The sequence below is a fragment of the Alligator sinensis genome, unplaced genomic scaffold (genome assembly GCF_000455745.1).
Source record: "Alligator sinensis unplaced genomic scaffold, ASM45574v1 scaffold31_1, whole genome shotgun sequence".
In the NCBI taxonomy this organism is placed as follows: domain Eukaryota; kingdom Metazoa; phylum Chordata; order Crocodylia; family Alligatoridae; genus Alligator; species Alligator sinensis.
In genome coordinates this window covers 1,577,070-1,602,544 of record NW_005841884.1, presented here as the reverse complement: position 1 = coordinate 1,602,544, position 25,475 = coordinate 1,577,070, and the positions used below count along the sequence as shown (strand labels likewise).

General features: G+C 45.4%; 1 protein-coding gene and 1 non-coding gene across 3 annotated transcripts in view; both read right to left on the bottom strand.

Moving 5' to 3' along the window:
- The window catches only part of SERPINC1 (serpin family C member 1), a 36,868-nt gene extending 11,399 nt beyond the window's left edge, over positions 1-25,469 (bottom strand). The window contains exons 1-7 of one of the 2 annotated variants that reach the window (XM_006017714.3): positions 18,288-25,469; positions 14,903-15,287; positions 9,756-9,971; positions 9,490-9,627; positions 8,208-8,601; positions 7,521-7,585; positions 5,043-5,766 (exon numbers count right to left, since the gene is read on the bottom strand). In XM_006017714.3, the coding sequence (XP_006017776.1) occupies positions 5,593-5,766; positions 7,521-7,585; positions 8,208-8,601; positions 9,490-9,627; positions 9,756-9,971; positions 14,903-15,283 (1,368 nt within the window). In that variant the 5' untranslated portion in view covers positions 15,284-15,287; positions 18,288-25,469 and the 3' untranslated portion in view covers positions 5,043-5,592. Of the gene's footprint in view, positions 1-5,042; positions 5,767-7,520; positions 7,586-8,207; positions 8,602-9,489; positions 9,628-9,755; positions 9,972-14,902; positions 15,288-18,287 lie in introns of those variants that run through there. The other variant, XM_025196744.1, reaches the window with a different exon arrangement.
- On the bottom strand, positions 3,954-4,116 carry LOC112549237. The gene has a single exon (XR_003092615.1). It is a non-coding gene; the product is annotated as a U1 spliceosomal RNA (small nuclear RNA).
- Positions 25,470-25,475: the final 6 nt, after the last annotated feature.

Sequence of the window (25,475 nt, the reverse complement as noted above, 5' to 3'; positions counted from 1 at the left end):
GCTTAGCAGCAGACTCAGAAGTTGACCAGAAGCACTTCCAGTCCGCTTCCGGGTCCTCCAGGGAGCATGCGGGGGCACCCTAGCACCCCATGGCTCAGTGACTGGTGCCTTCTGGGTCTGGGGAACCCCCCATTGGGCTCCCCAGCAGACCTGGAAGTGGACTGGAACTACTTCCAGTCCACTTCTGGGTTCGGCACTGAACACGTGGAGGGCCCCTGCGCGCTCCTGTGGGACACTCCATGCGCCCCAGCATCGCAGTGTTCACAAGCCGCACACCTGGTACCTCAAGGTATGTAGAAAAAACTTTTAAAGCTGTGTCTACATCTGAATCGCTGATTCTCTGAATCAGTATCAAGTCTTCAGATTCGGATTCGGTTGAATCAAATCAGGGACAGTAATCTGAATCAACTAATAAAATCACTATCCCGATTTGGGCCGAATCTGAAACAAATAGGGCCCGCTTCACACCCCCCTAATAAGCACCACCTCAAACTACCGAAGTCACAGCTGCAACTAACTCTACACCCAGAACCACAGAGACATCTCACCTGTAACAGAACACTCCTTTCTGTGTTAGCAACTCCAGAAATGGGCAAATCTGATTTAAATCCTTACAGCAACTGACAGGCTTGTGGTTGTAAAAGTTGCATGAAGGAAGCCATTTGCAATGGTTCAGCAAAAGACAGAAAATCTGTTGTATGGCAGGTCACTAGCTGGCATTTTATCAGCCAGTTACACATATGCAAAGTTATATAGCACTTCCCTAACAAGGGCCAGGGTAAAATTTCAACTAAAGCACCCCTGCTTCTGTGACACAAAGTAGAATGCTTCTGCTTTAGGATGATATTGCTATGACTGGCAGGAGGCAGGCTTTTCCCACTTTAGTCAACAAGAGCCACATGCAAGACCATTCTTCAGGAATGAAAAGCAGCCAGAAGTGCGTTGTCATAGTGGAAAACTTTCTAGTGTTTACAAACCTGTTCACTGTTGAAGCTAAAGTTAGCTTATGAATAAGGAGGAGAGCCTGCTCTGATAGATGGAGAGAGGCATTAAAACAAAGCCAGGCAGGCCAGAGATTTTCAGGGCTACAGCAAACCATACAAATTAAGTTAAAGTAGATGCAGCAATTCTTTAAGCCCATAACTAAATGTCTCTGTTCACCCAAAGTGCAACAGGTGTCTGACTAGCAGTGGGTAGGACAAATCAATGGCTGCTGGGATTCAGTAATGTAGCTTGGGGTGGTGGGCAAGTGGGGCAGCAGCCCTGGGCACTAAATTAATGGGGGCACCAAACCAGACTTTTAATTTTTTTTTTAAGGAAAATTTTTCATGTTCCAAGCCAAATCAGTCAAATCAATTCCAAATCCGTGAGTCATTCAAGAACCATATCTGGCCCTTCTACCAGCAAACATCCTCCACCCCCACCTGGGGCTTCAGATGCTTCCAAATCATTTGGCGGGTATCCTATGTGCAGGAGGCTTGGGCCTGCACATAGTGGGGACACCAGAATGGCAGCCCCACAGGGAATCTGCGCAATGACAACAGCAGCAGTCAAGTGCACAACACCACTGCTGTCACAGCAACAGCCAGGGCAGACAGTGTGTGCTGCAGCAGCACCAGGCAGGGACTCTGAATCCCCAGAGATGGTAAGACTCCTGCCTGCCTGAACCCCGCTCCTCACCCCAACCCCCCTGCACTCATCATCTCCTCCATGCCCCTGTTTTCCAGCAGGGTTTTGCCCAGGGGATAAACCGTACTAGTTAGACCTCTACTGGGTTGACTTTAGCTGTGCAGTTCCATAGTGCTGAATGCCTGGGGACTCCCTTCCTTCTGGCCCTGTCCTACAAACATTAACATGGTGCATTTGCAGAGCTGAAGGAGAAACAGCCCTTTAGTAACTGACAACGATTCACAGCCTTGATTAACAGGGTTGAAGTGCATCTAACATGCCAATTCCATTTCAAAGCAGACAAGGGGCATCTGCCAACTCTTCTGTCTGCCAGATCACAGAGAAGTTGGGAGGGACCCACAGAGGTCTAGTCCAGTGCGGGGGGTTTGTGCCAGGACCCACTTGTAAACATCAATGGCCAGTCCCGACCCAGTGCCCCTCGTTCCCAACTCGCTGTCCCCCACCCACAGCCCCAACCCCCCAATGTATGGGGCAGTGGGGACCCCAAACAGCCCTGAGCAGCCCCTTATAGGCTGGAACTTGGCCACCTTGCAAGGGAAAATCTCTGGTTTCCCAAAGGAAAATCCAGTTTTAAAGTTTGTTTGCAATCCTTTCATATATTCTTGCCACCCACTTTTGTGTCACACCCCACAGGTTGAGAAACTGCTCCAGCCCAATCCCCTGCCTATGGCAGGGTCATTCCTATTTTCCCTATCCCAGACAACCATAATCTAAACTCTACATAAGACTACAGTCAACCCTGACACAACACAGACCTAAACTGCCAAGGGTAAAGCAGGGGAACAGCAGCAGCCAACATCTGGCTTCTATGAAATATTGTCAATATATGCTCAAGAGGTCCTGGATAGAGGGTCATGTCCCCCTCCCCGCCATCAATACCAATCTGCCCATGAGGTAAAATTCCTTCCTGACCCCAAATACCCCAAGCAATCGGCTTGACCCTGAGCGGAGGGGCAAGACACTCTAGCTTCGGTCCCAGCAGGAGCATCGGCACAGCCCAGTCAGTCCCCAGCCTTAGCTGTAGCTAACACCCAGTGCCTCTGAGAGAGGCTTAAAAACAGATTAACTCTTTGGGTAGCGGTGATATCTTTTATTAAACCAACCAAATCCAACAAAAGATGTCACCTCTACCCAGAGTTAGGCTGCCTCTGTGCTTAGACCAACATGGCTACAGCCAGATCCCTGAAATATGGAAGATATTGCATTTGGCTGTTTGAAATGGAAACTTCACAATGTGAAGAAGAAAACAAAGCAAATTTTAACAGCCTGGACTAAATTTAACATCAATTTATGCCTCCCCCCCCAATCTGATACCTACAGGTAAATCTGCCTTTGTCTTCTATTTAGTTGGTCTAATAAAATGTATCTCCTCTGCCCCAAAAGTTGGTCTCCCTCTGTGCTTAGTTCAACATGGCTACAGCCTAAATACCTTAAAAACACCCTCCCCAGGTAAACCCGCCATATTTACCAGCTATTCTCATTCCCTTCCCCCACTCCAGTCTCCCATCCTTTGACTACAGCCACTTTCATTCCCCCTTTAGCACGCCATCCAGGAAGAGCACAGGCTGTCTGCAGATGCTCCCTCAGCCTGACGAAGGGTGTTTGTGCCCTAAAGCTTGCTAAGAAGATTTTTTTCCAACTGTTGTGAGTTGGTCTAATAAAAGATATTGGATTTACCAAAAGAACCTTAAAAACACCCTGTTGCTGGGTTTTTGGTTGTAGCCTGGTTGGTCTAAGGCATGGGTTCACAAACTTTGTGATACTGCGACCTTGAGTGCTGGATGGACGGGGAGCTTGCACGTGGCAGCTGCCACAGCCATCCACCACTCCGCGCCTGTGCTGCTTCCCTGCGCTGCAGCGCGTACCCCTGGGAAGTTTGCGGCCCCCTTTTAAGTTGCTCACGACCCCAAGGGGGGGCCCAACCCACACTTTGAGAACGCCTGGTCTAAGGACATCGGCAGGCAAGGTCCTTTGAGTAGATGTAATATCTTTTTCTAGACCAACTGGTACTCAGTCTAAATAAAAGATATAATTTCTACTCAAAGAAGCTTGCCTGCCTTAAAAACACACTGACGTGTATCTGGGAAAGGCCAGAAGCCGGGAAATCCCCATAGCAAAACATCTCACTGCCCAGTGACCCGCAGCTGAGGGGGAAACCGGGAGCTCCCTGCACCGCACACCGCTGAGGATAAGCCAGGGGAGGGGAAAGAAACCTCCCAGACTAGTCCCGACCACTCGGCGCCTGGCTCTGCACCACAGGAGCCGGGGGAAGAGCACGGGCGCAGCCCCACTACCACAAATTGCGCACTCGAGTTCCCCGCGTTTGGGGAAATCGCAGGGATCAGCAGTCCCGCACAGGGCAGGGGCGAGCCGCGCCCTGGGGAAACCACCTGCTCGGTCACGATATTTCCCTTACCAGGTAAATATGCGGCCCTCCCCCCGCCTTCCGCGCCACCCCACACCTGGCCAGGGCGAGCAACGCGATTGCAGCCCCGCAGCGCGCTTGGGGGGGGGGCGCCCCCCCGCCGAGCCAGCGCCGGCTGCTGGAGGAGGGCCGTGGGGTGGCAGAGCGGGGCATTGCTCCTAGCACAAAGGCAGCTGACCTGCGCTCCTGCAGGGCGCAGTGGCCCCCTTCAAGCGCCTCTGAATGCACTCTCTTCAGGCTGCCGAGAAGCCAAAGATTATTAAGAGTTACCCGACGTGGAAAAGAAACTCCCTTTTGCACCAGGGAGGTGGAGGAAGAAGCCTGCCTGATCTGCACATAGTCTGCTATGAGAACTCCTGCAGTCTTTGAATTTTCCTCAGCCGGAGTTCTCCTAGATAGAAAAGAAACTTCATTTTGCAAAGGGTGGAAGTTTATTCCCCTGGGAACCTCGGAGTCCTTTTCTGAGAGGGCTGCTCTGCGATGTGCACGAGGCAGGCTTCTTCCTCTACCTCTCCATGCAAAAGGGAGTTTCTTTTCCACGTAGGAGAACTCTTACAATCTTTGGCTTCTCCGCAGCCTTAAGAAGGGGGTTTGTATCCAAAAGCTGGCAAAGAAAGACATGTTGCCATTTACTTGGTCTAATAAAAGATGGGTGCAAGGCATCAGTCAAGTTTCCTGCATTGGGGGAAATCAAGACTGCGCCAGCACTCCCCCCTCGCCCTCACCACCCTGGTGTGGAGCTGTAGCTCATTCATATTAATTGTAATGTGCCTACCTCTCCTCTTACCCCAGGGTTGGGCTCACATCAATCCCAGCTGCCTCACGTGCACTGCCTGCTTCCCCCAAAGGGCACCTGGGTGAGCTGTTCCCCCACTGACTCCCATGAAGCAGGGCTAGGCCGTGGACTTGCATCGTTGTGCCGGGAGAACGGTGGGTTATAGAGCAACGCTTGGGTTTTGAGCCCAGCCTGCTCCTGCTAAATGGGCTGAAGAACTTTGAATGCGGAGGAAACCGTCTAATGCGTTACAGTTCACCTTGCCGACTGCTTTAATGCAAGATGTGATGAGAGTTACAGCTTGAGGCCACAAAATGCTGGGTGGGAAGCAGGATGGCTATAGTCAGCCTAATCTTGGAACAAACCACTGGGGAAAAAATTGTGTGTGTGGGGGGGGGGTCTTTTAGATGAAGAAAATGCAAGATGGGAAGTTCCATGGGACACCAAAAGACATCCCTCAGGTGTTGCATCGAACTGATGCCACAGGGGCAACAGCATAACTAATTATAATTCCTACCGGAGATTGAAGCTGGGCTGTGTGTGACAGGGCAGCTACTTCCTGTCTGCTACTTTCCAGAGGCCTTCTAAACTGCTAGCCAGTATTGGGAGAAACAAAGATGTGGGGCCGGGGGTGTTGTATTGGCTGGATAGCCACACACCAGGGAGTTAGGGCTGGAAAAACAGGGACCCAACAGTGGCTCTTTTAAGGGCAAGGGTTGGCTATTCTGCCCATGAAGATGATGGTGTTAAGGGCAGCTTCCCGGATAAAGAGCAGAAAGGGCCTGTTAGCATTGAAGACCACTTTGTTCAAAGGAAATGAACGGCCTGAGATGGTGACTGCCGTAACTGCTGCTGCCTCACTGCCTTCCTCATTCACCTGCCAATCAGAAGGGAAACTGGATTAAAAAAGGTCTTCTCTCATACCAGGCAGACCTGCACCTTACAGGTACCCTGTTTCCAAGTGGGACCTCAGTATCCCTGGGAGCCTGGCAATCCCATTCCTTCAGCTGGCTGGGAGCATTCACACGTCCATGAAACCTACATTCCCCCATGGAGGAAGGGCGACTTTCTCTGCAGAACTCCAAGCCCTGCTGCACCGGCCTTGCTGCAGGGCACTGCTAAGCAACAACCCAGCCAGCGCATTTAAAGAAGGATTCATTAAGTTGCTTTAAAAGCATTTTTTTCCATTGTCTTATGGACCTGAAGCACAAAGACATAGAAGCAGCATGTCACTTTCTGAACATGCTGTTACACAGCTCTTTACACTGAGGGGCTGATGACTCCATACCTACAAAGTTAAACGTATCCTCATCCAAGCTCTGATGCATCTGTAGAGTTTGATTTGCAAGGCCATACATGCATGCATTGAAGTGAATCAGAATGGCGTGTGCATGCCTAAGGCCCCTGACAGGCATTAAAGTACAGATGCAATGAGATCTGATGTGGGGTCCCAAGGATCTCACTTCCCATGCCACACATGCATGGCAGGAGGCGCAGTCGTGGAATCCTGCGTCGATCCCATTGTGCCATTTTGCTGGTGCAGAGGGAGCCCGATCCCAGGTTCCCCCTGTACTGACAAGTAGCAACCTTGGCTCCCAGTCATGGGAGTGGACCATGAGCTCCTGCCTCTGAGAGCCCTATCAGCTGATTGGAGTTCCCAACTGGGGGAGTCCCGATCAACTGACCAGGGCTCTCATCCAGGGAACACATGGTGCACCCCCTGTCTGGGAACCCCAATCATCTGAGGGGCCTCCCAGCCTTTGGAACACATGGGAGTCTTGAAAAGCTCCCATGTGCTCCAGAGGCTGGGCACAGGTCACACATTCAATTAAAGATGGGATAAGAACCAGCCACAACAAAATGCATATTTTGTGTAATAACTCTGCAGCTTATTTTATTATACCATTAACTAATTGATTGAATGTGTGGCCAGCCCACTAAAGAGATGACTGACCAGTTAATTATGTGTTAAGTGTAACATCTGTCAGGGGCCTGAAACTCACAAACCCCCCCCCCCCCCCCCGTCAGCAATTTGTTGCTGTTGTCAATATGCTAACCATCTTCCATCAACAGCAAGAGGGACTAGGGTCCAGATCCAGTAAAGGACTTAGGCATTGCAACATCTAACACCTAAGCACCCAGCCCCAGAGAGGAATCAGACGTGTGTTTCAGGCTTGCCGGCCCCACTACCTGAGATTGTAGCTGGGCGGTGAGACGGGACAATGCCTCACTGTACTGGGAAGAGTCGGATGACTCAGAATGGTGATCCAGCAGGCAGCAGCCTAAAGCCAGAGCACACGGCATGCAACAGCCTAGAGTTAGCCAGCATGTAACAGCTACTTGATGACTTTACTGCGTAAGGTTCTTTGCAGACAGAATCCAAACAATATGTTTTACATCTTTATACTCTGGTTTTTAGACCTGATGAGAGCGGGAAGTCGAATTTTTGGTGGCTTTTTACTTTCTCCACCTTCTACCATAGGCTAGAAGCTAGGACTGCTGCAGGACTAGGTAGGAGATGGGTACCACAGTTTTAAGTCCAAATTTTTGTTTGGTTTTGTTTTTAAAGACTAAACAAATTAGGTAAATTAAAAGAAAAGACTCAAAGCGGTGCTGGAAAGCCAGGCTCACCTCTAGAAAGGCCTTGTGGAAAGCATCCGACACATACAGGTCTGTACGGTTGTCCGCAACTATACCTAGAAACCAACAAGCCAGGAACAGAGAGAGAGTTTAAGAGCTACCTGGAGAAGACAGCATCCCAAGAACCAAAGCATTTCACTTGTGCAGCTTATGGGGATCAAGACAGAAGGCAAGAACAATGAGGGAAGGGCAAATGAGACAAGGACAAAGCTTAAGCTGGGTTTAGAAAGAAATTCTGCCCTGCAGTGGTCTCCACAGGACTCCAGCTGACTTCAGTGGAATCCATGAATATCTGTACCCAAGTGTCAGTTTTGGCCCTTAACACTCAGCAAGTTGAAGATGAGTTCAGTACTGGTAGAAGGTAACAACCTGCTGACCTACCTTGGAAATTGATTTTTTGCTCCACATTCAGCCCTGACCTGGAGACCCCCTCCTAAGCCCTACCCCTTGGGCAAGAGGGGACTTTGCTCCACATGACCCTTCAGCCAATTTAGGCCTCTGTACAGAGTCTACCAGTTAAGCCCTGAGCAGCAGAGAGACTACTCGCACTTCTAGCAACCCTTAAAAGTATTTTTGCGCACTCCTTTACCCCCAAATCTGAGGCAACAGCTGCTTTGTTTAATATCTCTGCCCCTGTTCTTGGAGAGAACTCCTACCACCCACCCCACCTGGACTGACCTGGCAGCTTGGCTGCTTTTGGTTTGAAAAGATCAAGCAGCCCCATCTTCTGCAGATTCTCCTTCAGGCTGAAGCTGTCTTCAATGCGGAAGCGGGGGAGGTAGACAGAAAGCAAGATCTCTTTCATTGAACTCAGCCATTCCTGCAGCTTCTCTGAAGTCAGTTCCCGCTCCACATCCAACAGCAGCCTGTCCCTGTCAGGCAGGATGAGCACCATGGTGATGTTGTCGCCTTTGTAAGGCAGCTCCAAGATGTGCACTCGATTGTTTTGGACTACAGCATAATGGAATTTGGCTTCTTGGTACATCATGGGGACCTGGCAAGTCTCACCGCCCACTTTATAGAACGTTTCCAGTTTTGTGTTGTGAACAGGAAACTCTGATTTCCAGTGTCCCTGTGGGACCAAGGCAAAGATAGATGCAGCAGTCAGCTCCACACAGATTCGAGAACCCCAGCCTGAAGGCAGCACACAGGCTGTACTAACCCCACTCTAAACTGCATCTGCTCTCCCTCATCTACAAAGTGACTATCGATTTAGCTTTGCCACATCTCTGCAAGGCAAGTTTGATAGACCAAGCCACAAGCAGGCTACATGGCTTAGCTCCTCCTCAGCACTGGGTAGGGAACTCATGACTTCTGTTTCTCAGAACGTCTGTTTCCCTGAGTGAGGCTCCTAAATCTCTGGTTTCCCCATGAAGCTGTATTCATTTATCAAAACACCTTGGCTTGTCACCAGTTTTGCTGTTTCTTGCCTCCTTGCCTCTGTCCCACCCAGCCTGGCAATGTGATCAGATGAGTCAGTTCTAACCTGTCAAGGAGCTAGACCCAGTGCTATGGAATTTGGAGCCAAATTCACATCTCAGAACCTTGCTGTAATTTGGGGTATTTGAATCTGGGATTCTGGCTCCATTGTAGAAGTAGGGGCCAAGCAGGGAATTCCCATCTGGAGTCCAGGCTTTGATCCTTCCCAAGGCACTGGGGTCAGGGCTGGGCAGATGCAGAGGTTTGATATGCATCCACTTCTAGGATTCAGTTTCAACTTTTCTGGACCAGGGTTGATGTGTTTGAGTTTTTGCTACTGCCCATGACTGAGGGCTTTGATTTCTATACAAGTTATTGCAGGCTGACAGCTCTGAGAAGTTGCTCCATTTCTTAGAGTTTCAGGGTGTTTGGCTTGGGAGAATGATTTCTCTCCTGACTTCTCATCATCCCTCAAAACCCTAGAAACAGTGCACTCCAAGTCCCCAAGGAACCAGTCTCTCCCCAGTTTCATTTGCCATACCTTAAAGTAAATTGTATTGACCAGAACTAGGACAGTGTTTTCATCAATGACTCCTTGTGGGATCACTTCTGTAATGCGCTTTTCTGTTTTATTAGTGACCCAGTCATTAATGACAGTCCTGGATTGCTCTGGTTCTTCCTAGAGAAAGAGACAAGAAAATAAATGGGGGATTTTCAGGTCAGTCCAAAGAAATCAAGGAGAGAGATGAAAATGCCAGTGGCACAAAGGAATGGAGAAAGAAAGAAGTCAAAGTAATTCTAACTCACTTTGAAATTCAAGGGCCAAAGTTTGGCTCCATAAACCACCTCACTGATGTTTTGGTAGGTCTCATTGAAGACCAAGGATTTTTCCCCAAAGAGGCGGTTGGCAGATATCAGCTCGGAGGATTTGTCGGCTTTCTTATATAGTCGGCAGTTCAGCTTAGCGAAGAAGAAGTGGATCTGGTCAGATGTCTTCTCTGTAATGGTGTCAAACTGAAAAACCTAGAGAAGCAAGAACAGAGCAAAGGAATCCCAACCCAGGCTCACCATTTCCTGTAGCAGTGGCAGACAGGTTCTGCTCATCAGCTTTATAGACAGAGGGTTACAATGCTGCTCACTCAGGACTGTATGGAAGTGGCCACTTTGCTGGCACTCTTGGTTTGTTTTTCCAAACAGCCCTGACCATCAGGCAGGGTTGCCAACCAAAGGCATTTTTTTTTTTTTACTGACATCCAAAAACTTTTTACTGACAACAAAACTTTTTCATTTGCATGCGTTTTTACTGTCAGTGAAAAAAAAAACAACAACTTTTGGATTGGCAGCCCTGTGCGACTGCAACAGTGGTTTTATATCATGCTGCTCCTCCCACATAGATCTCCTATTCACCCCCATACCCTGACTGCCCTCCCCTGCCTTACCTCCACTGGCCCTGTTCCCTGGCACAGACTCTCACCCACCACATCTCCCTTGCTTCCTGCCCCACAGCTCCATCCATGTCCTGCTCAGCTCAGAGATATCAGTGGCAGTACATGCTAGTGAAAAGGGAGAAGGAGCTATGGAGGCTCTAGTGGGCCAGAAAATCCTGACACTCACTTCACTGCAGGGCTCCAAGCTGGGCTCCCATTTAAACAACAGGTAGCACCGTCCTGCTCTCTCTGTCCAGGATCAACATTTGTATTTATTTGGCTCCATTTTGACATATCTTGAAGTGAGCTCAGTGTTTCTGTTTTTTATGGATGGCTTAATTTTTCTTATGGACATCACAGACAGGCATTTTTAGATTGCATTTTTTAGACCATCCATAAATTTACAAACAGTTGGCAACCCTGTCACCAGGGCAGAATGCTTAAAATTTGCTGCGATTAAAAACAGCATGAGTATCCTTTGTAGCAAGGCCTGTCTCACTGGGGGAAGAAGCACAGCTAGGCTGAGCCCAGGGTTTGAGGAGTCCAGGACAAACAATAATGGACATAGCTAAGAAGGTGCTGCGCTTCTTTCACCTCCTATCCTTCAGAGCTCTTTAATACTCTAAGCCCCTCTCCTTTTCCACACTCAATGCCCCGCCTGTCCCCACCTTGATTGTTTCTTTCCATGGTCCAATTACTACCTTTTTTTTCAAGCCATAAATTATACTAAGAGGGGCCTTGGTCTTTTTGCTTGCTAGGCTCCCATCCCTCTCCTTTCAGAAAGCACATTAAGTTGCCATGGTTTGTGGTTGGATCACTGCTCTTGGACCTAGGAGAGATCTGGATTCTACTCCAGCTTCTGCCACTGACCAGACAGGGAACCGTCAACAAATCCCTCCTTCCCACTCTACCCAAGTCAAAGGGAAGTTCTCTAGGCCAGGCAGTACCTCACTTTGTGTTTGTACAGTGCCTAGCACAAGAAGGCCCTGATCCTGACTGGAGCCTCTAGGAATTACTACAGTGCAAATAAACAATTAAAAGTTCTGTGCAGAACTCCTGAAGGCAACAGGATACTTCCTGGTTTTATTGTATTTTGGTGCACACTTTCAGATCATTTCTACATCATGCATGGATTCTGGTTCAGCATGTGTTGTCTATGGTATGGTGCTGTGAATGTTACGGCACTGTTCAAACAGAGTTAATGCTTTATGGTACCAATCACACACTTTCTAGCATCCCCACCAGGGTCACGCAATATGTTGCTGACAAGTTGCTAAACATGGGCCTCCCATGTGTGAGAGAACCTACAATATTAGCTGTAAACAATGTTGTACATGTATAGGTCTGGAAACCCCAGACTTAAGTAAGAGATCTCCTCCCATCAGATAAATCTGGTACATACTGTAGACACTTTCAAGCAGTGGCCACTTTGAAAAAAAAAAAATGAAGTCATTGCTTTGCAATTCATTTTCTGTAGCACACTGATTCTCATCTATTTGTGGCTGCCAGGTAGGATGGCATATACTGATTTATCAAATGACACCTACTGGACAATATGAACAGAAAATTGCTGCATATTTTTCTACCAATGCTTTACAGACACAAAATAGTTAATTTGCACAACCCATCTCCAAGGTTATGAAGCTGTTTTTACAAGAGGAAAAGTTAAGGCAGAAAGATCAGGGGCCTGATCCCATTTCTCTGAAGACTCTTCTTGATGACCTCAGTAGGAACAGAATTGACTTCTATAGAGGGGTATGCTCCAATGGTTAGGAGATGAGATATTAAGGACTTGTCTATACAGGAAATGTTTCCAGTTATACCAGTCTAATTATTGACTGGTTTAACACCCTATGTGGGTGCCCTCAGTCCAGAACTAGATTGTCTGTTTGGGGATCTAGGCTGGTTTAAGATATACCAGGACATAAGTTTTTCCACATAGGCAAGCCTTCAAGGCCAAAAACTATTCCACCTCCATGTATGTAAGTGCTATTTACAAAACCTAATGTAGTTGCATATGTGGCATTTATGTAGATTTTAGATCTCATTTCCAACTATGCAGCAATACTTGCCCTTGTGAGAGATCTTAGAAGATTCTGCTATGGCCATGAATACTCTGTTGAGGAACAGCATTGTCCAGGTAGGTGCACAGGCCCATGTAAGTCCTCAGATGCAGTTGGAGGAAAAACTGTGATTAGCAATTCTTTGATGCAAGAGGAGGAGGAGTAGAAGAGCCCTCCCTACCTTCTAACCCAGCAGCCTTGTGTTTAGGGAACTTGGCCGAGGAAACAAGACCTTGGTTCTGACCTAGAGGAACCTTCAACTTGTCTCTCATTTCCCAGCAAAACCATCAGGTCATAGGGTAGTGCTAGGCATTGCCCAGACCACTCCCCAGTCCTCTTTTTGAAGCTGGCCCAGTGAGCAGCAAAAAGACAGAGGGAAGATGGTTCAGGAAGATGGATGCTGCCCTTGAAGACAGGGAGCCTCAGGTTATAGCTTGGGTCTCTTTTCCAAATGGCTTTTCTACATTAATAGCCAGTGGATAAAATGGACAGAGAGCAGCAAGACAGCTTTTATCCCACTGGCAGCATGGCCAGAGTGAAATAGGCTTGCCTAATTTCTCCATCTCTAAAACAGAAATGACAGCACTGCCTCACCTTGGAGGAGTGTTGTGGAGAATAAGTCATTAAGGACCGAGAGGCACTCAGGCCTTGCAGTTACAGGGGTCAGACAAGTACTTGAGACAGACTCCCTTAGAGAGGAAGCAGGTGTCCACACCAGGGTAAGAATTCTGAAATTTCTCTCTCATCACCATGCTCAGAGCTCACTTCTGACTGGATAAGTCATGCAGTGACAGGCACAACAGCACAAGAAAAGCACCTGGATCGCAGTTCATGTTCTAACCAGCTGCCAAAGAAGGCTTTGATTTCTGGAGCTGTCCTCTTGCTACAGCCTATGTGGTCAACTGCTTATAAGGCTCAAGCCTGTCCCTTTATTTCTGTTTATCACAACATGCAAAGTGATACTGGCCATTTTTGCTCTTGCCTGCCCTCCTCCTGCTTTGCTCTTATCTGTAGATTTTATGCCTTCTGTATGGTAGCCCACTGAAAACTAACTTCACAGGTTAGGAAACCAGATCTTCCAAAGCTATGAATCACCAGGTCCTTTGCATGAAATTCCCCTTTAGTAACAAAACTATGACCTAGAAAAAAAAACCTCATCATTTGAGCTACACTGGGTTTAAAAAATAAACCAAATAAAGTTTAGTTTCTTCTAAAGGGAATCATATACCAGTGGAAGGTATCACAGATGCAGCCTTCTGAACCAAAAGTCCCCTGTCTAGCCACACAGCAGGAAGCAGTGGGGGAAGCTTCTTTGCCAGCATTGCCTCAACCCTGACCTGAAGGATCAGCTCCAGGTGCAAAAGGGCAGCTCCGTGTTTCACTTGGTCCTTGGCCCCTATGATGGGACAGCTAACAAAGGGAGGAATCATGCAGGTAACTGGATGCTGATGCCAGGACACTAGGCTAAAAGCAGGCTTTTTTCACACAGAGGGATGACTGCCTCCTGTGGAGCTGGCTTTAAGAGGCGGCCCAACACCCTTTTTGTTGTTGCTACTAATCGTGTTTCCAACAAAGCAGGACAGTGATCATATCTTGCCAGCCCATTCCATGTAGTGATTGCTTGTGTGTACATGCTTATAAAGGGTTAGTCCAGCAGCACTGGCATCGGTGGGAGTTACACTGTTAAATTCAGTGGGATTATTACAGGTAAGTAAGCAGAAAAGTCACCTGGTGGCTAGTACAGAAAGGGTTGGTAGGATAGACAAGGACTACATATCTCCCCATTGTTGCGAAGTCCTGGAGGTCAGGAGGTGAGCCTCCTGCAAAGAACGACCAGTGCTGTTAATTTATTGATGGGGCTTTTGTCTAAACAAAAAGTTCAGCCTGGGGTCCCTGTTCCATCCCTTCCTCATCCCACATAAACCAGGGACTGCATTGTTCCAGCTGCATTTTTGCACTTATTTCAATAGGAACATCCCACACTTCAACTTCTGCATAAGGATGGTGGAAATAGGGGGCCTTTAGCACAAACCCTGCTCCAAGGTCTGATTGGCTTCCCTCAGCTTCCTGTGTAGAGGCCTATCCCTGCTCATCTAACTGCCTAGGTCCAGAAGAAAAAAGTATTCACCTTCCTTCCTCACATCCAAAGCAGGTTTCTTCTCCTCCAGATGGAGGCTATAACCTATGCATCAGCATGTGCACCAGAAGAATCTACTTGGATCACTGGAGAAGGGTTTGGATCACGGAAACCCAGAGGAAAGCAGTCTGGGTCATCCTCCAGAAGGGTCCTTGTCAGAGACCTGTTTAGCAGAAGGGTCTGTCTCTCAAAAGCTGGGGTTACAAAGGAGGTGATCTGAGCAAAGGAGCCATTAAAAGAGAGAGCTTTATTATAAGCAGCTAGCATTTGGCATCTTTGTTCTAACTTAAACCACAAGGACTTGGAAACTGAGGAGATGCCACTGACCTCCATAAGCTGCTGGAGAGTATCACCACAGGCACCGAGCTTGGTCATGGCAAAGGCTGTGGAGATACTGAGGGGCGACATGAAGATGTTTCCCTGGTCACTCTTGGAGTCTGCCATGTACTTGTAGAAAATAACGGCAAAGCGGGAGTTGGCCTTTGACAACTCCCAGACCCGACGGTTAGTAAATTCTGGGATCTTATCCTTGGCTTGATCTGCCTCTGGCCCCTCGCCCTCCTGTGGTTTCTTCTCAGGGTTACGGTAAATGCAAATAGGATTCACAGGAACGTCCTTTGGCTTTGCGGTACAGATGTCTTCCACCCGATGTTGCTGGGGAGCAACTGCTCCCCACATACTGATGATCAACACCACAAAGAGATGCATCCTCCTGAAACCAGAAAGAAATGTTACAATCCAGGTGGGAGCCCTGCTCTGGAAGCCATCACTCCGAATGGGCTCCTCAGTGTCACATCCTCTCATTTCAATTCTACCTACAGGTTAGGTTATGAAGTAAGGTAATCCATGTCAAGGATGCTATCCTGGCTTGGGTTTTCCAGATGTTGGAAGTGGGACTGATGGACAGGCAGCTGGAAATATCTTGCAGTGATTAAATAACATACATAGCTCAAACAGCTGTCTATGAAGGTGGAAATTCAAATTCCCTTAGGAAAGGCTTGCACACCTCTCCTTTTATACAAAGGGTGCCTGTTGTATAACTTGAAGTATGGACAGATGTAATATTTACAGCACTTTAAACAACTTAAAGGCACTATAGATATTGATCAGATAGATGACTCTGTGTCATAGTGCTATAAATTAGTCAGAACTCTATAAAATGACCCTTAGTGAAACAGGAATAACTCTGAAGTGCTTCACAGTGATGCTATCACTGGGAGGCAGCTGTATAACAATATGCTACTGAAATGCTGCAAAAAAAGTGCTTTCAAAAAGGCAGAATTTGAATTGTTATATATGTGTGTGTGTGTGTCTGTCTATAGGCTGTCTGGACTTTGATGTTTTCTACCTGTCAAGCTAGAGTCCCAGAGCAAAAAAACAGAGCTTGCCAAACAATGGCCCAGTGCCTGGTGTCCAGTTGTTGCACAAGATGTAGAACACATATGATTAACAGCAATTCAATAACAGATATAGGGGAAAGTGCTGTCCTAACCCAGCATTTCTTTGGGCAATATCTTTTATTGGATTAACTGCATAGAGTAGATTAGGGGGAGAAAAAGTTTCTCAATCCTCCCCAAAGTTCCCCTGCATGGTTGTGTTGCATATATGGAATCATATATGTTAGCTAAAGGTTTGGGATGATGAAGCGCTGAAGAAGAGAGGTAAAACGTCCACTAATTTCAAACCCAGGAGGTGGGGGAGGGGGGAAGCAGATAATTTAATGCCTAGATGCTTTCCAGGAACCTTTTCAAGTGTCAGCAGGGTTGACTTAGCTTGGCCTTTCATACATCATAACTACAAAGTGTGTACTACGTGGCTGTTCAGCTATTGTGAACACCTGATACAGATGACACCTCAGGGGAAAAAAATCTTTCCCAGAGGTGAGATTTGTCATGTACAGTGAATGATCCCTGATCACTTCAGACAATAATCTGTCCTGGAAAGCTTGGCAAAGTATATCCCTTCTTCTTCCACTGATGTGCTAATTGCTGTTTGATGAGCAGAGTCCATCCCTGTAGAGACGGCACTGCATATAGAAGTTAGAGAGTGCTTTGAAATTCTTCCAGGACTAAGTGTTTTAGAAAGGCATATAATGCTTTTATGTTGACTGGATTCTGGCAAGAGAATGGAGTACGTACAACTTTTTAAAATCTTTCTTTCTTTCTAACCCAGTCCTGGAGGAAGGCAGTGAATTACTGAGTCAGCTCAACATTGCAGTTTCAGACAGTCTCCTGCATTATTAATAGGGAAGCTTAGTAGAGTCAATGTAGCAGGGAAACTGAGTTATGCTATGGCTTTTAGCCATAGTCCAGGCCTTTCCAGAACTAAGCAACACAATTGAACAGAGGGCCTTCTGTGGTGCTGGGAGATGTGAGGGCTGAGACTGGGCAGCAGGCAAGCAAGGGACAGCAGTTTCCCTATAAGGAATGTGGCTAGCGCAGTGCCAGGGGACTGGTGCACCATATGTGGACATTAAGGAATGCTTGGCACGAAGCCAAGGGATTGGACAATTTGGTATGAGAGTAGTTACAGAAGTGATGGACAAACAAAGGAACACACGTGTATTCTGTGTTGCCACCCTGGGGAAATAGGAACAACTTTGGACTTCTTGTTTGAACGAGGAACCCAGAAACTAACATCCCGCACACCCAGCAGAGGATCTGAGGCCGGTACCACCAAAGGTCACTGCTGTAAAGCCTGAATGAACTGCTTGGCAGGTCATATTGCAAGGAAGAATACTTGTAATAAGTCTAGGGGTTACTATTAAAAGTTCACTTGATACCAAATCAGATAAGGGGCCATGTCAATCCTTGGGGGTCTCTGGTAAAAGGAATCCCAGGGGCAAGTCAACACCCAGAACGAAGCATGAGAACCTTTTCCCTCCAACCCCAAATGGTACGTGCCAGAGTCAGGCTGCAAACATTAGTTTCTTCCCACTGCTGTAGTAGTTACTTTTGCTCAGCATTATTCTCTCCTAACAAAGGGCAACAGGCATTAGGGTTATAAACCTATGGGGGTTGGAAGGTTATTGTAGCCATGGCAGTCCGGGAAACAGAGACTAGGCTTTTTTGTTGCATCTTTTATGGATCAACAGTATAGTAGGGAGAGCTGTTAGACAACCTGGAGGGGCACCTGATGCCTGAAACAGCTCTCCCAACTATATATCACCAAAAAAACCCCCTCGACTCTGAACATAAATCTATGGCTAATTCGCTAGCAAGCATGACCTGTTGGACTCAGTATACAGTTCTCTCCAGACCATGTCCAGGGGAGCTACTTGAGTCCAGTAAGCTTTGATCTGAGGAGCTTCCATTGGTGTATGAAGTTCACTTTCTGGGATGTTTTATAGAAAGGGAGGACCTCCCCCCCCAGAAAGTCCTTTAAGTGAGGCAGAAAAAAGTGAGTATTGGGCAGTAGAAAATTGTAAGGATCCCTAATACATGAACTGCTTCCCACTCTATGAAATGGTTCCTCAAAACCAAGATTTTGCAGATGTTCTAGCAAACAAGACATGACAACCTAGATCTATGGTATCCAGGCAGAACCCTACAGAAAGAGAGCCTCAGCATCAAACACACCATCAAAGAAATCAGGACTCTCACAAACATACAAGTAGTGGTGAGGGGTTCTTAAGTTACCACAAAGGGAAATGAATCCATGTGGAGATAGGTTAACAAACAAAAAAACATCACTGGAACTTAAGTCCTCTTACCTGCCTCTGGTGTCTCCAATGCTTTCCCTTGAGGACGTGATACAAGATAGTAAACAGGATTTCTTTAGCTCAGGGAAAATAAAAGGGAGTCCAAACCAGTCAGTACTAGCTTCCACACTGAGTTTGTACACTTAGCCAGAGCTCAAAAGGAATGTAGGAGGGCAGGAGGTGGAGTGGGATGTCAGGGGTCAAAGGTGGATGACCAGCTAGGGAAGGTTGAGCAATGTTTAATTTAAGAGAAGTTTTGAAGTTCAATCTGATGAGAGAAAGTTTGATCAACTTCTCTAGGCAAACTGCAGGCCTGCTGCCCCCCCGCCCCCAGCCTATGCTGATAAAACAATGGGAGAAATGTTCAATAATTCAAATACAGATTTAGAAAACACCTTTCTCCAGACATTTTGGTCTTCTGTAGCTCAGGATAGTAACTCTCTCCCCTACTCCTCCCAAAACAACCAGAGGCAAGATTGCTATGCTTTGCCTTCACAGGCTCCTATCCCCAAGTTTGCACCTAATAAGCTGAAGATAATGATACCCCCGCTACACACAAACAGCACTGATGAAAGCTGGGTGTTGAAAAACGTAACTTAATGACTGCAGATGCAATTCCTCTGTAATTTTAACATCATAATCACCACTTCATGAAAAATAAAAAAGAGCCGTTTGGTTGGGGTTGCACATAAGTGTCAGCGCCAGAAAAAAAATCCCTCTTGCTGATGATGAGATGCCGTGCTACTGGGTTCTGTACTGGGCCCAGTCACTTTCTGTAGAGCACATAGCTGAAAAATAGTGGCTGTTAAGCCATGCATTAGTTAAGGGGTGTGTAGATACACACTGGGAAAAGTCACTGACAAAACAGTAACCATTGAAGGTAATGACTGATGAGAAGTCACTACCCCCAATACCGCCCCGAAGTAAATCATTTAACAGCCCCAATTTTTGCCATGCAGTATCAGTGCTGTAATCAGCAGTGTCTTCACATCAAAGGCCAGCAAAAAAGCCACAAAAGCTATTTCCCCAGATACTACCAGAAACACACCCAGTTTTGCAAGAGACCACAGTCTCAGGAAGCACAGTTGTGTTTATTCCTGCCAAAAGGGAGATCTTGGCAAAAAACCAGACAAACCAGAATAATGCTGTCAAGCAAGCGAGCAACTCACAGATCACCCTTTTACATGCACTGATTTAAAACTCTCCCCCGGGAGAGGCGGTGCGCTATGCTATTTGCTGGATTACTTTAGCGGAGGTAACCTAGAAAGTGGGCTCCAAAGGGCTACCAGATTAGTTTTCCAAGAGGCTGAGCATCAGGTCTTAAAGGTTTAGAGAAGACTGGTCGGACTAAGAACCCTTGACATTAGTGGTCTCCATTGACCATTGCAAACCTTTTAATCAGGACTGCAGCAAATTAAAACATTTCTAGTGTAGCCAAAACAAAAAAATAAAAAAAAAATAATGCATCTTGGCTCCTCTCCACACATTTCAAGTGGGAATTCACTGGACATGAAGATTCCCACTGGACAAGGAAATGAGGTTGGTATGACTGAGGAATTTCCAACCAACCCTCCTACAGCAAAGGGAAAAAAGATGGACTTAATACATATTGGAATACACAAAAATGTTGAGATTCCTTCCAGTGGGTGTCAGATCATTGGTGGTAGATACAAAATCCAGTGCTAGTACTGTAACAAAGCTGCTGAATTTTTGTAGGACTCCAAAATTCCAGTGCACAGGCCAGACAGACTTGGAGTCATTTAGTCTACCACATGTAACACATACATGGGCAACTTCTAAGTCAAGGGGACCATGAGATACAGGCCCTGCTCTACCCAAAAACTGATTTTTTTTATTTTTAACTGGCAGGTGCCTAGCCCCCTTTTTTTTTTTTTTTTTTTTAATAGCAAATGGAGGCAGGGAATCAACACAAAACTCGCATCCCTGGATGACACACTGATTTAGCATCCAATATGAAAAATGCATCAATAACATTACTAGTTGTTCTGTTTGGGTCAGTGGATCAAGTAGACATTTTTGTCATGATGGAATATGTAGCCTCAAGTTGGTAATGGTCCTTTGTTGCACTAGTCATCTAAAAATTTTCAATCTTTGCAGTCCTTAGTACTTTAGTAGCTTAGAGCAAGAGGTATCAGCCATAGTATTTGCCACTAAGGTCTCTTCTATGCTCAGTCCAAGGGAGGGATGTTGCAAGTCTCTCCCAGTACCATTCTTGTTAGTTGGGAAGTCCATATACCATTCACTTAGGATTGCCTAGTCTAGTCAGTGGCACAAGGCTTTGCATAGGGCCACCCTTCTGTTCCCTGTACACATGGCCCTGGTGATATCAAAGAGGGGAAAATGTAGTCTTTAAGGCAGTGTAGTATCTGTAGTTCTCCCCTCACCCCCACATCTGAAAACTGTGTTAACTTTCAATGGAGCCATGATCAATTTAGTCTGGGTGGCTTGCAGTTCATTCGAGAATTTGGGAGAAAGTATCTGAATGTACCTGTAAGGCTTTCAGTCATTCCTTTTGGAGAGAAGGAAGAAAAAGGCATCTAAGGTTGTCTGAGGAGGCTGTAGAAATGGTGGCCATGCTCAATGGCGTTTCATGCCTTAGGTGTATTTTGCTGGATATCTGCAGGGAATTGTAGGCAGACCCAGTTCCTACAGCAGAGGACTTGGATTCCTAAGTTTAGTTTGCTATGACATAGGTCTTATTTTGATAAGACTCTTGCCCCTATCAAATCTTCTGCCTTAATTTCTACACCCATAAAATGGGGGAAATAAATGTTCACTGCCACTAAGTCAAGTGTCAAAAGCATTTTAAACATGAAAGCTGCCAATCTTTCAGAACAGCCATCACTGCCTTCCTAAGCGACCAAATAAACTCACCATCTGATTTGGAGTATATGAAAACAGTGCACATGCAAATGCACACACTCTTCAGACCACTGCAGTGTTTGCAGTACTCTGGGGCTCACAGACTATTTGGGAAAACAGGACCACACTGTGCGCTGCACTGTAAACATTATTCATCCTACAAGAGCTTACACAGCTCAAGTGTTATTAAGGCTATGAACAAACAGGATGGTGAGAGAACTTAAATGCAGCCATACTGACTGGCCCCATAGTTAAGAAGCTTATACATTAGACAGGAAGATGGTCATCTTGGGGCAAACATACACTGAGAGTGCCACACTTGGCTTTTCCTGAATGGGAAGGAGTGGGCAAAGCAGAACTTTTGGTGAAGGAGCTGCTACCTGTTCCACAACTGATGTTCCTCATACTTCAAAAGGGCTGAAGTTTGCACTCAACTGAGGCTATCTAATGTCAACAGTGGACAAGAGGACAAGGGCGAGGAGAGAAAGAGGATATCAAAACATGCACAACAGGCTTGGGGCCAGAACTCCCCTCACTCTAAAAAAGCATAATGTAACAGGTAAAATGTTCCAGCGCTTCTTGAAGTGGTATGTTTGTCCCAGGCCTTTTAAAAGTGCAGGCTTCTGGAACAAGTAATAAAAGGATCCACTTAAAGATCACTTTATTGTTCATGTCTGGTGGATATACATGCCTCTTGCCCAAGGAAACCACTTCACTGAAAAAGAAAGGATTCATACTAAATTAGCACTGAGCATGCTTCCAGGTCTTAGCAACTAGAGAAGGAAAGGAGGATTAGGGGAGGAAAGGGGACTTTAAAAAGGGGACACAGGCTTCTGTGCTTTTGTCGGGCATTTAATTTTCCACTGTGGTCAGGAAAGATTATATATTGCTCTGGAGAAAAATCTGTACTCAAGAGACTCACGATGCACACTGCAATCCAGAGAGAAAATGAGAGATATTTCAAATGTGTAAGCCATTAATTTATCATTTAATATAAATGCTGACAGAAAAGCAGATAAGACCTTGTAGACACTTCCATCTATTTACAGACTGAAAGGTGAATCACCTCCTTTCTACTAATTAAAATAAATCCTTTTTTATCTGCAACTCATAGGAGCCTTAAACACTATGCAGGAGTAACATGAGGCTGAGTCAGTTTCCAAAGGGAGGAAGGCAAGTTAGAGGGAAGGGAGGAAACAGCATTTCAACATATGGTGTTTTTCCACATATGGCATTTTCTATATAATCATGCACAATTTTTTTAAAACACAAAATGATAGTGTTGGGCTTATACTTAAAAAAAGAAATCACAAGGAACAATGACTTTCAAGACCAGAGCTCCTTCTTGCCTTTCCATCTGCCAATCCCCTCCCTCCTCAGCATAATGTGTAAAAAACGGTTTTTACTTAAGGTTTAAACACAAATACTGGAGGATCAAAATGCCATTGGAGCAGGATAAAGCAGGCTCTGTTGTTTCCCCCTTCGGTCATCTCAAAAGGACTTTCCAAAAGATACAAAAACTGCCATACACGCCTTTGAAGATCTCCTCCACTGCCAGCCTTCATGCATGAGATTTCAATGTTCTACTGTGCTCACAAAGAATTCACAATTTATGGAATTCCACTCACACCTTTTATTTAAATCTCTACTCTTCTTGTGTTTGGGGAGATAAGAACAATAAATATTCACAATATTCAGTAAATAGAGTTAGCTGTCCCTTTTTATGATGGGAAGAAAATGGAAGGAAAGGAGAAAAAAAAGTCAAAAGGGATCACTTCAAAAGACAGAGGAGGGAAATAAAAAACAAAAAGTTTGTTCAGTACTGTTTTATAAGAACAGCAGATGGGGATCCTTATTTATACAAATTCCTAAGTAAACTCAAGAAGTCATTCATAACCTGACTCAAATCTCATGGTCTCCTTTATTATCCTAGACTATCCTTTTTTATTTTATTTTTTATTGTTTTTGTTAAATATACCTCTGCAGGGCACAATCACATACAATCAATACGATTGGAAAATTACATGAGCTCTATCCCAAGCATATATGCACCAATGTTAAAAAGTTATTTAAAAACAAACAAACAAACCAAAAAAATAAAATAAACTCCACCCAAAAAGGTGATAATGACTGCAGAATGTCTCGGGGAGACTGGTATGAGCCCAAAAAAGATCAAAGAAAACTAAGTTTACATAGAAAGAGAAAACAAGCTTTTGTAGAGAAATCCCACAACTGGAAACAGGTGACTTTTACAGCGAGGGGATGAGTGCTGGCATGCATGTTTTCTCCTGTAACTCTGTTCTCTTGCATGCCACCTCTCTCCTCTTCCCCAGAGCTGAATACAACTAGGAACTAGCTCATAACATTACTATTACCAGTTACCACAAACAGAAGAAAAAAAAAAAAATCAAGCTATACTGCAGCTGGTAAGCTGGCCTTCAAGGAAAGCCCCTCTTAGCATAGAAGCTGCTTACATGGCAAGCACAGGCCAAAGGGAAATGGAAACTCCTTAAACTAGAAAAGCTAAGAGTCATTTAATGGGCTATTTTGTCCACATTGCAGCAGCTCGCACTTAGGAGAGGCTGCAAAGCAATGGCATAAATTGTAAACAATGCATCAACTGTGTTGTGAATGGGGTTCTCTCTCCTCTCCCTACTCAAGTTGCTTTTTGCATGCACAGAAAGTTTCCATCACACCTAATAAAAAAATCTAGAAAGGAGCTTGGTGCACAGGTCCAGTTGTGGGATCCATCCAGTACACAATCCAGTTCGGATGCCAAAGACTTGTGAGTACTGTCTGCTACAAATTATTAATAAAATTATTTTAACATTACAAAGAAAACAATTTTTAGTTTATACCATAAACATCAGATAACTCCACAGGATTGTTTTTAAACATACATGTATTTCAGTATATCTAGTACTTTTTCCTCTTCAGGGAAACTGTATCGCATCCTTTTTTTTTTTTTCCTGTATTTTTCCCAAGACTTATTTTTTTTAAATATTTTCCTTTTGGCCAAAAAATTCCAGATCCAGAAAGAACTGGTTGTCTCTTGAGATGTCAAAAAAACCTGTACAATGCCAGACCCCTGTGGGCCCAAAGTGTTCAGACTTCAGTGCCTGAAGCTAGACGGCTAAATAAAAGATGCACACTTCTCAGAGCTCCCAGGCATTTGCAGCTCCCACAGAACTTCTCAAGTAGCCTCCTGGGAACCTGCAAGCACTCAGTAAGCTCTGGAGAATGGCAATTATTTATATGGCTAGACTTTATACATCCATGTCCAAACATTTTGGGCACAGTGCTTTAAAAGTTCAAACTACTGGGGGACTCTTGGGAAGGAAGTCCAGCATAGGCAGATGATGAGCCAGGTTCTCCATGCACTTCTCTGGGAGGGATCAAATGATGTTCCATCCTCTTTGCTTAGTGTTCAGAGAGCTCCCCAGCATAAAACAACTCTCACCATTCATAAGTTTTTATAAAAATATTTATAAAATATGTTCTCCTTTCTCCTCCAATCTACTGTCCATCAGTATCACAAGAATCAACTGCTTCTGAAAGTGTGGCATGATTCAGGGATACAGAGGTGTTTCCCTCTACACTGCAACTGTTGCTATGACATGGCAACATCAGGAAACATTGTGTTGGAACAAGGTCCACCCAAAACCTTTGTAGGGTGACTGGAATTAACTCATGCTTTGAAACCTCTTTCCAGCATTTATCGTTTGGGGAGAAAGCAAGCAATTAAAGACAGCAGCAATATGGAAAACTAGGATCAGTGTTTGATTTCCTACCTTTCATATTAAAATGTACTCAGAGTACATCAGTTTCAAAGTGAAATGAATAATCTTGGCCATGTGTACACTCACTATTAATTACAATTTCTTTTCAGCACCATAGCTACATTCAGAAGGTGTCTTAGAAATGTTGATTCATTTTCAACACAAAATTCAGAATTCACATTTAGCAAGATGGGTTTTTCTTCAGTTTACTGTTTGGATCACTGCTCTAAATGAGACCGGTAGTTATTTAAAGGGGAAGCATCTTTCAGTATAATACAAGTGTGTAAAACTTAGGAGACAGTAATGTCAAGCTCACTATCAATACTGCTAATATTGGGTGTTCATGCTTGGAGATGAGGAAAGACTAGTAGGAGATGAGGAATCAATACGACTAGTAGGATGGATATGGAGATGCAGTCATATGACAGTGATTCTGCCTGTTCATTGCATCTGCTCTATGGTCTATATATTTCTCTCCTCTCATACAACTTTCAATTTTTCCTTTATTAAAAAGAGGATAGCTAACAGCTCTGCTGCT